At 52.1% G+C, this 12,016-nt stretch overlaps 1 protein-coding gene across 13 annotated transcripts in view; it reads right to left on the minus strand.

The window, feature by feature from the left end:
* Positions 1-12,016, minus strand: part of ERG (ETS transcription factor ERG) — a 280,990-nt gene that overhangs the window by 54,887 nt on the left and 214,087 nt on the right. For all 13 annotated transcript variants that reach the window (XM_059065278.2, XM_059065280.2, XM_067035112.1 and 10 more), the window contains one exon: positions 8,119-8,336. In XM_059065278.2, the coding sequence (XP_058921261.1) occupies positions 8,119-8,336 (218 nt within the window). The remainder of the gene's footprint in view (positions 1-8,118; positions 8,337-12,016) is intronic.

Below are 12,016 nucleotides of genomic sequence, written 5' to 3' on the forward strand. Positions count from 1 at the left end.
AGAACTGCCACCCCCTGCCCTGCTTTATTTTTTTTCCTCGGCATTTACCACAATCTAACCTGTTAGCCTGTAATTAGCTATCTGGTTCCCTGGCTGTCTTTCCCATTAGAAAGTGAACTTAGAGAGGCAGTATTTTTGTGTATGTTTTACGACTGTATGTCAAGTACCTACAACAGTGACGGCACATAAGAGGTGCTCAGTACATACTTGTTGGATGAATGAATGACTCCGTGCGTAACCAGGATGTCTGACACCAGGATGGACCAGTCAGGTAGCCCCCTCTTCTGTCATCTTCATCACACTCCAGACAGCATGCTTTTTAAATATTACATCAAAAGCATCCTGTCATCTGATCCTAGGCTGGAGTTCTTCACAGCACACAGTGAATCTCCTTCCCAGACAACAGAGAGAGGCGAGGCCCAATATCTCACCTCACAGGCTCAGCCAGACAAAAGCCACCGCGGTGAGAGGCGAGCAGGGCGCCCCTCCACCTAGGCAGACAGACTTCCTGAGAGCGAACCGTCCTCTGCACTTTGTTCTCCCAGATTATCCACTCTATAGGCCACCTTTATCCAGCTCCAGGGATTCTCACGTTTTTAGCTCCCTGGATGCTGCAACGCGACTGTGTTTCTCAGGCCAGTGTCAGAATCCTAGGGTGTGTGGGGGGGGGCTTGTTAAAGCAGGAGTGCTGGGTCCCACCCCCAGAGCTTCGGACTCAGCAGGTCTGGGCAGGGCCTGAGAATCTGAATCTCTAACGACCTGCCAGACGGTGCTGATGCAGCGGATCTTAGGGCCCCACTTTGAAAGTCAGCGCACCAGGGGACCTCTCACCCAACAGACTCCAACGATAGATTAATGACTCCAGGTGGCTTGGGTACCGGGCTAGGAGCAGGGCTCACAGTGTGGCACACAGAGTCTTTCAATTCCAGCTGCAGCGAGCCTCCAGGTGGGAAGCACGGAACTGCCGCGACTTGCTGGTGGGCTACCAGGAGTTTTTACTGCCTGTGGAAGGATGAAGGATGCCCAATTCCACCAGCCTGAGAGTCGACTGAATCTCTGAGACAGGGATGCTGGGAGAGAGTACAGGCTTGCATACCATACTGCCTGCTTGTGATGGAAGACAATTTTCTTGTGGACCGTATGTGAGTACGAGTGTGCGTGTGCATGTGTGTGTGTGTGTGTTTCTTGGTCTGTCTTGCCAGTCTACAGTGGCTTGAGCCTTAGGAACCTCACATAGAATTAAGGCCATCAGCTGGGGGCTCGCTGGAGGCCAGGCAGTTCTGAAGCCCCAGCAGGGCCCTCTGTGAACAGCTGTTCCAGCTGGGCTGCACTGACGTCTCCATTGTGTGAACACTTGGGGGTTTCTTGTGTGTGAGGCTGGAGTGAGGAAAGGGGAAAGGCAGGGTGTCGGGGACCACCAAAGCTGAGAAATGATGTCTTGTGTCTACACAATGTGCGATCGGATTAGTGTCTGTAAGAATCATGTCCTCTGATACAGCAGCCGCCAAGCCAAACCCACAATTACATCCCTGTTGGCTCACAAAGCATGGTTCCTTTCTCTCCTCTTTTCCTTTTATTATTTTTTATAGAGCTCTGTTATAATGGCAGTCGATCTCATTTCACCACTCGTGTTTCATTTCAGGAGCTTGTGTGCGCATTGGGGCTAAGGTTTTGCAGAATTCCATCACTTGCTTGGGAAATTCAGTTCTTCCCTCCTCCAAGCCTTGGCCTTTTCCTCCGAGGGTAATGGGTCGATAGGGACAGAGAGGACCATTCCCAGGGACCGTATCTTACGCGGAAGGGGCTAGGTCACGTTCTGGCAACGCCCAGGCTGTACAGGGGGCTCTTCCCCCGAGCAACAAGGGGCCACAAAGGTAACAGCCTGCACGTTCCAGCCGAAGTCCGATTTTTTTTTTTTTTTTTTTTGCAGTACGCGGGCCTCTCACTGCTGTGGCCTCTCCCGTTGCGGAGCACAGGCTCCGGTTGCGCAGGCTCAGCGGCCACGGCTCACGGGCCCAGCCGCTCCGCGGTACGTGGGATCCTCCCGGACCGGGGCACGAACCCGCGTCCCCCGCATCGGCAGGCGGACTCTCAACCACTGCGCCACCAGGGAAGCCCCAAAGTCCGATTTTTGACTTACGTAAACTCCCCCTGAACTTGACTTCAAGAGGCAAGTGCACTGTATGGAAGTCCACCACACGAAAGCTCAGAGCAGGGGCAATTAGAAGGAGCTACTGGGCTGGGGGCCCGGAGGTGCACTTCTTTTCTTGCTGCAGTCCCTAACTCCCTGCACCCCGGGCCTGGGGCTTCCCGGTGGTGGGCGAGGCAGCCACCATCTCCGGAAAGATGCAGGGCGGCGGCCCATTTAGGAGCTGCATCCCGGCCCCTGGTGTTCAACCACGCTCACCTCTGCCCTGTCTCTGCCGCGAGCCCCTCCAGGGAGGGTCCCTGTCTCCACGACCTGGGCCTCCGCCCCCTGACACTTTGGGCAGAGCTGGTACAGCCAGGTGCCCATTCAAGGTCTCCAGAATGAAAGCAGAGTCAATGCAGGCCCATGTTCCCTTTTATGGAACTGGAGCTGACACGTAGAAAGATCACGCAGCGAGTTGGCCAAATCTGCGGATCTGATCCCGGGCAGCCCTCTGTCTGTCTGCTGGCCTCTTCTAGTCCTCTAGGTGAAACGGGTCTTAGGTCCACTGATGAATTTTGAGTTTTTCCTTCGTCCACGCCCCTTCAGGCAGCCCGTTATGTCCCGAAGAGCAGCTCGTGCCTCACCACCCACTTGCAATATTCCACAAGGTCACAGCCTGAAGGCCGGCCCTGGTGATCCATCAGTCTGATGTGCGACATCCCCCAACACTTCCCACCCAGCCAGGCTGAGACCCTTCAGGGACAGGGATCGGGCAACCCCAGGAAATGCTGATCTGGAAATCTGAAAGGAATGGCCCCACTAACCACTGACCAGCCGAGGGGCCCGAAGCACCAGGTGTGGTCGGTTTCCTGTGTCCACCTGGCCAGGCCACTGCACTCGGTGACTTAATCCAATGCCAATCGAGGTGTTGGTCTGAAGCTATTTCATAGACACGGTTAACATCTACCATCCACTGATGTTAGATAAAGGTGATTATCCTTGATAACGTGGGTGGGCCTCACCTCATCAACTGAAGCTCTAAAGAACAAAACCTGAGCTTCCCCTAAGGACGAAGGAATTCTGCCTCAAGACTCTTGCATCTGAAATAGAGACACAGATGTAGAGAACAAACGTATGGACACCAAGTGGGGAAAGCGGCGGGGGTAGTCGTGGGATGAATTGGGAGATTGGGACTGACATATATACACTAATATGTATAAAAAAATAACTAATAAGAACCTGCTGTACAAGAAAATAAAATAAATTTGAAAAGACCAAAGAAGACTGTTGCATCTCCTCCTGCTTGAGTTTCCAGCCTGCTGGTACACCCTACAGATCTCAGAATTGACAGCTTCCACAACCGTGTGAGCCCGTTCTTTACAGTAAAGCTCTTCACTGTGCACTCCATTGGTTTTGTTTCTCTGCAGAACCCTGATGGGCACCCCAGAGCAGCTCCACTGGGCTGTGGATCCAGCAGACACGGAGCTCGGAAAAGACGGGCAAAAGCCTCTTCTACAGAGAGGATCGAGACGTGTCTGCCTCCTGTTTCCCCAGGACATTCCACGGTGGGGGGAAGGAGGGCACTTGGTGAACAGTTGACATCTGCATCAGAGCTCAGTTCCAGAAGCTGTGCTCCTCCCCCAGTGCTCCTCCACCTGTGCTCCTCCCTCCATGCTCCTCCCCCCTGTGCTCCTCCCCCTGTGCTCCTCCCCCAGTGCTCCTCCACCTGTGCTCCTCCCTCCATGCTCCTCCCCCCTGTGCTCCTCCCCCTGTGCTCCTCCCCCCTGTGCTCCTCCCCCTGTGCTCCTCCCTCCGTGCTCCTCTCCCCTGTGCTCCTCCCCCTGTGCTCCTCCCCCTGTGCTCCTCCCTCCATGCTCCTCCAGCTGTGCTCCTCCCCCTGTGCTCCTCCCTCCATGCTCCTCCCCCCTGTGCTCCTCCCCCTGTGCTCCTCCCTCCGTGCTCCTCCCTCCGTGCTCCTCCCGCCGTGCTCCTCCCCCTGTGCTCCTCCCCCCGTGCTCCTCCCCCCGTGCTCCTCCAGCTGTGCTCCTCCCTCCTGTGCTCCTCCCTCCGTGCTCGTCTCCCTGTGCTCCTCCCCCTGTGCTCCTCCCTCCGTGCTCCTCCCCCCTGTGCTCCTCCCCCTGTGCTCCTCCCCCTGTGCTCCTCCCTCCGTGCTCCTCCCTCTGTGCTCCTCCAGCTGTGCTCCTCCCCCTGTGCTCCTCCCCCCTGTGCTCCTCCAGCTGTGCTCCTCCCCCTGTGCTCCTCCCTCCTGTGCTCCTCCCTCCGTGCTCCTCCCCCTGTGCTCCTCCCTCCGTGCTCCTCCCTCCGTGCTCCTCCCTCCGTGCTCCTCCAGCTGTGCTCCTCCCCCTGTGCTCCTCCCTCCGTGCTCCTCTCCCCTGTGCTCCTCCCCCTGTGCTCCTCCCTCCGTGCTCCTCCAGCTGTGCTCCTCCCTCCGTGCTCCTCCCCCTGTGCTCCTCCCTCCGTGCTCCTCCCTCCGTGCTCCTCCAGCTGTGCTCCTCCCTCCGTGCTCCTCCCCCTGTGCTCCTCCCCCTGTGCTCCTCCCTCCGTGCTCCTCCCTCCGTGCTCCTCCAGCTGTGCTCCTCCCCCTGTGCTCCTCCCCCCTGTGCTCCTCCAGCTGTGCTCCTCCCCCTGTGCTCCTCCCTCCTGTGCTCCTCCCTCCGTGCTCCTCCCCCTGTGCTCCTCCCTCCGTGCTCCTCCCTCCGTGCTCCTCCAGCTGTGCTCCTCCCTCCGTGCTCCTCCAGCTGTGCTCCTCCCCCTGTGCTCCTCCCTCCGTGCTCCTCTCCCCTGTGCTCCCCGCCTCTGTGCTCCTCCCCCCTGTGCTCCTCACCGCTTGCTCCACACCAGCCTTGCCATTTCCCATCAAGTTCCCAGGCAAATGCAGGCAGCCGTGTCCCCCTCCCGGGCAGCGGCTGCTGGGCCAGCACCGCCGGACATCCAGGAGGAAGACGAGGACCACGACAAGGCTGACTCCCCTCGGCGGAGCCGCCACCAAAACACATCCCAGTTTGCTCCCAAAGCTGGAACTGCCTTCAATGATCCTCTGAGGGGAGCATCTGAGCACCTTAGGATTCCATGAGGGCCCGAGAGTGGAAGCTACTGACGCTTCCATTATCCCCTTGCAAGGAAACGGTCCAGTTTCTCCAAAAACGATTTCCCTTCCCAGGAAAGAGACCCTTGCCTGAGTCCACAGCTTCGCACCTGCCCGACAGGGGAAGGGCCAAGAAGCTTTCCAAGGTCAGCCGGCCGAGGAACGCCGGCGAAGCTTTCCGGGGGCCCGTGTCCTTCTTGGGGACTTGCAGCCCGTAGGCCAGGCTCAGGGTCACCTCAAGTCCCCCCACCCGTCCCGAATCCCTGTGGGGACCACCGTGGGCTGGGAAGCTGGTCCCAGGGCTTGGCCAGGGGGGCAGGCGGACACCAGCTCCCGAAGGGAGGCACAGGCTGGCACTGGAGGAACCAGTATTCACACTTCTCTCTTAGTTATTCATTTACTTATTTGTTTTCTTACTTATTCATTCATTCATTTATTTAAATTCAGCAAGAAGAAGAGAAAGTTTCCTTTCTGCAACATTGCTCTCACCTCCTCATTCGGCCTCCTTGCTGAGCCTTGCTAAATCCAGACTGGCATTCCTGCGGCTGGCCCTAGGCCAGACTCCCCAAATAAGGGCCAGGGCACGGCTCGCTCTGCTAAGTGCCAGCTGGAGACCATCTCAGTGCCCTTTGCCCGAAGCGTTTTTCCCTCTCTCTCTAATTATTTATCTTCCTCTCTCTCCATCTCCATCTCCATCTCTCTCATCATCTCTCCCTTGCACACACAATCTCCCCCTCTCTCACACATACACACACACATACGCGTGCACACACACACACACACACGTGCTGATGTATTTCCCGTAGGTAGAAACTAGCCTTGGAAGAAGAACGCTTCAGAAATGCACCTTGCTCTCAGTGTTCCCACCGTGACTGCCCCGGCGTGCATGGGATCACGGGACTCCATCAAAAAATACAACCCATCAATGTTTACAGCGTTGGCTCCACAATTACCCTTTTATATAAACACCACTGCCTTCTTCAGAACAGGATTACCTGCATGCCTCCAAGTCTCGGAAATAGATACAGTGAATGGTCAGTGGAACCATTCTATCAGATGGATAGGATTTACCTGTAACATTATTTACATGTAATGGGGAACTGGCCGGGACTCTGGCATCCTGGACCCTGTGATTGCCTTTTCTACCATGGTCCTTTCAGAAGTCTAGGAATTAGTCCCTTGATGAGGTCTAAGATGGGTCTGCCTTGGCTTGAATTCCCTTTAAAGGACCAGCGTCCGTCGTAGCAAATAGGCAACATCAGAATTATCGTTCCCACTTTCAAGAAGAAACTCGATGCACAGAAGTGAACTGACTTCTCAGGTCCCAGGGAAGTTCTGGCCCCTCCCATCTCCCTCTTTGGCACGTCCAGCCTCATGGTTGACACTCCCTCTGAGGGCTGTGACTTGGCGCCTTCGCGGACACCACACTAGAAGTTGATGCAACGGTTTCCAGCACTTATAAAACATGACACTTATAAAAATCATATTTCGCATTAAAATATATACGTAGCAAAAAGGGCCTATTATAGCTGCAACAGAGTGGGAAAAATGCACTGGGTGTGGAGTCAAACACCCCTGATTTGAATCCAAATGAGTTGCTTTAAGGACTGATTTGGGTTAGCCAGAAAATGCCTCAGTCTCAGTTTCCTCATCAATCCAATGGGGAAAGGCATTCCTCACAGGGCTGCCTGGAGGACTGACAGGCCATCAGATGTAAAAGGGCTTCATACGCGGTAAAGCACTCAAAATTGTGAGCTGTTCTTGTGACTCTGGGAGGATCATGCAAATTTACATGAAATTGTTCTTTCTTTGTCTTGAGATTTGATACGATTCTTTCTGAATATATATGGGGGATTATATCATAATTGAAATCAACCTTACTCTTCAAAACTACATCCAATGAAATGCTTTTGTGGGCTTCCCTGGTGGCGCAGTGGCTGAGAGTCCGCCTGCCGATGCAGGGGACGCGGGTTCGTGCCCCGGTCCGGGAAGATCCCACGTGCCGCGGAGCAACTAAGCCTGTGCGCCACAACTACTGAGCCTGCGCTCTAGGGACCATGGGCCACAACTACTGAGCCCGCGAGCCACAACTACTGAAGCCCACGTGCCTAGAGCCTGTGCTCCGCAGCAAGAGAAGCCCCCGCTCGCTGCAACTAGAGAAAAGCCCGCGCGCAGCAATGAAGACCCAACGCAGACAAAAATAAATAAAACAAACAGATAAATTTAGAAAAAGAAAAATAAATGCTTTTGAGTGCCAGGGATAATACATTCAATACTTTGCTACTACATTCTAGGTGACCGCAGCATTTTCGTGACAAACTCAGGAGCGTTAATACGTATGGGTGACACTGGTGGCTTGGTTTTAAGTGTAAATAAAGATGAGAAGAAAAAGCAAGCATTCAAAGAAGGTGACAGAGGAGGGAAGGTTGGGGGGAGGGGGGCTGGAGGACACAGGAAGTAGGTCCGTTAGCAATGTCCTATGGCTTGGACATATGCTACTCTGCCTGGCCACTAGCTGACACTCTCCCCTCCATGAAAACAGAAGACAGCTTTACTTTCCAGGCAATAAAAACCTCAGAAACAAATTCTGCCATATGTGGGCAAGGCCCCCTCCCACAAAGCCCTCACGTCTGGGAAATGGAATTGAACATCTCATCTTCAAAGCGAGTTCTCGGTAAATGTACTACTGGTTTTACAACCCCTATCCTCCACGCAAACCACTGGAGAACACATTTTCTCAGCATCGCCCAGTGTTACTGTTCAATGCCCTCAGTTTCTGAAACCATCTCGGGGGGAAAGTGTGATCAATTTCCACTTTGCGCCTTTTCCAGGGGTGGGAGAAACAGAGGTCTGGGAGAGCAAGAGCCAGCGGTCTCCTTACCTTGAGCCATTCACCTGGTTAGGGTTACATTCCATCTTGATGGTGACCCTGGCTGGGGGTTGCGACAGCCAGTCCTGCTGAGGGACACGCGGGCTCATCTTGGATGTCTGTCCATAGTCGCTGGAGGAGGACGCGGTCATGTCCGTCTTGGCCAGGTGCGGCGTGCCGTACGCACACTCAAACAATGACTGGTCCTCACTCACGACAGATAACGCTTCCTGAACACCCAAAGAAACACACAGTCAGGATGTTCCGAGGGACGGTCATGCTTCGAGAAAGCCGTTAACTGTACGGTCATTTCTGACTGGGACCCCCCTTTTAGGTAGTTTCTACGGTATCCATTTCCACCTTTCAGCAGCAAAAAGGAGCTGGCTTTCTTTCCCCTAGAGACGGTAAGAGTTGGAACTGGCCGACCTAGAAAAACCTTTGTGCAGGTCTCCAAACATCCCAGCCTTGACCACAGCCGTGCAGATAATACCCAGTTTAATCTCAACTCAAGGAAGTTGAATTTCAAAGGTCTTAGAAGACATCCAATTGCATGTGTCATTATTTGACAAATGCAATCTATAATTCAAGCAGACAGGGTACAGAATAGTCGTGAAGATTAAAAACGACATGTGACGCCTAACACCTAAGCATCTGGCAAAACTGCCACATTCCCAGGAGATTTTAAAGAAGAGCTACTTAGAAGAAGAGTGAGGGGGAAATGGGGCAGCAAAGGACAAAGAGACAAAGATACGAATTTTTCCACTTCTAAGTTATTAGCTGAAGTAGAGTTTCAAGTGGAGCTTCCATGAGGGTGAACAACTGTATGATAAATGAACCAAAAAAAGAAAAAAAAAAAGCTGTGAATTAGCCAGAGATCGCCAAATACCAGGATGTTTAAAATATTTAGATCACTGACTAGCTCTTTTTTTTTCCCCCTTACTTTCTATTCCAATCTTTGCTCATTTTGCATGATGTGGTGAGAAGAAATAGAAATGTGTCATTGTTGGAGCATTCTTCTGTGGTTTTAAGTCAAACAAGTGGTTAGCCTATGGCCAGGCTGACATTCTACAGCCAAATCAGCAAAGGCAAATTCGATTGGGAAATTTCAGCTACTTGAATGACATATTGTGCAGCAACTACACAGAATAACTACGAGACCATCCAATTTTGCTTTCTATAACCAAAACAGAAATCCATGTGGCAGTTCATGTTTATTTCAGTCCTTGGGCACCCTCCGTACTGCTACGCAGCTGGTGAGAAGCAAATGCTGTCTGGGTCACACATGTTTTTTAAATGGAAACTTTGGAGCCAGGGGGGGACCGTGGAGACCTTCTTGTCCAAACTCCTCATCCCCCAAATGGGAAAATCTGAGACCCAGAAAGGTCGAGACCTCACCTTGAGGTGAGACCTGCCCAAGGATCAAGCAGGGAATTAGTGAGGACACTGGTGCGTGTTTTATCTTCTGTTCCCTCCTCTCCCCACAGCCTAGGACGCCCTTCTTATATTCCTTGGTTTCCGATAATTGTCTACGTTAGCACTCCTTTCTTATTCTTTGAATTGATACTTAAATAAGTAAGGATGCTCCCCCCACCCCCGTTAATAATAGAGCCTTACGAAGCAGCCTTTCTAAGACAGAAGCCCCCCCGCTCCTTATGCAGACGTGTCCAAATCTTTCGGGAACACATGCAATTTCCCAAAGCACCCCCCAATCCAGTGTGTCCTCCCCCACTCCATCCCCCATCTACCCAGGGACCAACTTCGTCGCTCCCCGAATGCGTGAACCTCGCCGCCAGGCACACTGTGCTGTGAACCAGTGAGCAGGGAGAATCAAAAGGAACACACTGAACGCTCTGGCTCTCAGCGTGGAGGCCAGGTGTCTGTGCATGGATAGCCACCCCCCGCCACCCCCCACCCCCCCCCCCGCCACAGCATCTCTAAAACCTCTTAGAATCGCAGCTCCTGTGACAGTCTGGGAAAGAGTAAGCTGGGGGTTTAAACAATAACTCAAAATGTACAAAAGGATGGGTTGAGCCAGCCAGAGAGCCAGAATCAGGCACACGGAAGAAAAAAAAAAAAAGTAAGGCATCTTGAACCGCCAGCAAAAGCAAACGCATCCACAAACAGACGGCAACAATCCGAGAAATGGGCACACGGCAGATTCTGGGGAGCCCGAGTCACGTGGCTGTCTCTTCTGGTCACAAAGGAATCGAAACTCACAGACGTAGGTTTAAAAGTCAAATCGGCACCTTAGGGCAGTCCTGCTAATTAATAAAGGCAAAAGTATAGCTTCTTCAGTAAATTGCCCAAGACAGGGTCTCCTTTCCCATCGCAGCACTGGATGGAATGGTTTTAAGCACTCAGAGCAAAAAACAAGGCTGAAGGCTGCCTCCACTCTCCCGCCGGGTCCTGCAGACTCCACCAAGCCTCGGCGGGGATTACCACGCTATGTAATGTCAGCGTTGGCTCACCGGTGAAGAGAAACATGAATAACTGCATGACGTGTATCAGAAATTGGCAGAAAGGGGTTAGATGTAAGTGGCAGGCTAACCTTTAAATCACAAATGAGAAAGAAAATGGCTTTCACAACAAAAAGAGTAACAATGTTAAAAGGTGAGTATCTCCCCAAGATAAAGTAGGATATTCTCACAAACACAACCAATGACCAAATAGATGTAGCCTAAGAGTTAAACACTGGACCAAAATACTAGAACTGAAACAAGGCTTCAGTGTGTGTTTGGAGGGGGAGGAACCCATTCTCTCACATCTGGCAAAGCATTTTTTCACCACATGGTTTTCTAAAGAAAGAAATCAAAGTTAATTGAGATCGATTTAGGAAAAAAAAAAATCTACAAAAGCTAGAGATATGGGGGGGACACACATCTTTTCTTCGTATCTTAAAATTCTCCTCCAAGTTAGTACTGAATAAAAATGAGAAAGGCCGTATACTTCAGAATATCAAAAGTTGCTTTTGTTCGCTAGAGGAGAAGCAGTCTAAAAATGAGGACGCTTGAGGATAAACGTTTCACTTCCAAAGGGGTGAAACACAGTCCATATTCTGGAAGGACAGCGCATGCCCCGAAGTGATGCTAATTAAACCAAGGCAGGCAAGCACCTAGGGTTAAGTACAAGTCAGGAAAAGGAAACAAACAAATAAATAAACGGAATATCTCACACACACGCGCGTGCGCACACACACACGCTAACTTAGCACATCTGAACAATGGAGGAGTAAAAAGAAGCTGAAGGGTGGTCTTCAGAGACCTGCTTCAAACCAAGATGACCACGAAAATTGACTGCTGTTCTTTAGAAGCAAACAAATGCTATGTACCAACAGCATGCCTTTGTCCACCCACTTGACTCTGTATATTACGTGTAGGTTCCATCATCCCTTTGGCTGCAGTATGAATGACAGAGGCTGATGCATAGGATTCTCCCGCTCCAGCAGCCCTGGGACTTCAAAGCAGGGAAAGGATCTAGCCCAGTAGGATTAAAACCAGAATGGATCGCTACACACAGGCTGGTAACCAGGAACACATGAGTTGAGTCCCTCAGCTGCAGCTCTGCAAGTGACCCCTCCTGGCCTCGACGGATGCTGTCCCTGCTTCCCTGCCGTCTGGCTTCCCTCCTTGTCTGTGGCCATCTCACCTACCTACCTGCCTACCTGCTAAAGCTGTCAGCAGATGCCTTAGTTAACATGTATGGGTAATTCCCTCAGCACCTTCGGCCAGCCGCGAGGACTTGCGAACTGCTTTGGCTGCTTTATGACAGAGAATTCCAAAAAAAGTCCAAACCTGGCAGAAATGTGGCATAATTAATGAACATGCCTGCCTCTGTGTTACTATAAAAAGACATGAACTTTAGATTGGTGTGTGCTTGTGTGCGGGGTGTTTTTTTCTGTAGCTCCAGGAAA

This window comes from Kogia breviceps, chromosome 5, assembly GCF_026419965.1.
Source record: "Kogia breviceps isolate mKogBre1 chromosome 5, mKogBre1 haplotype 1, whole genome shotgun sequence".
In the NCBI taxonomy this organism is placed as follows: Eukaryota; Metazoa; Chordata; class Mammalia; order Artiodactyla; family Physeteridae; genus Kogia; species Kogia breviceps.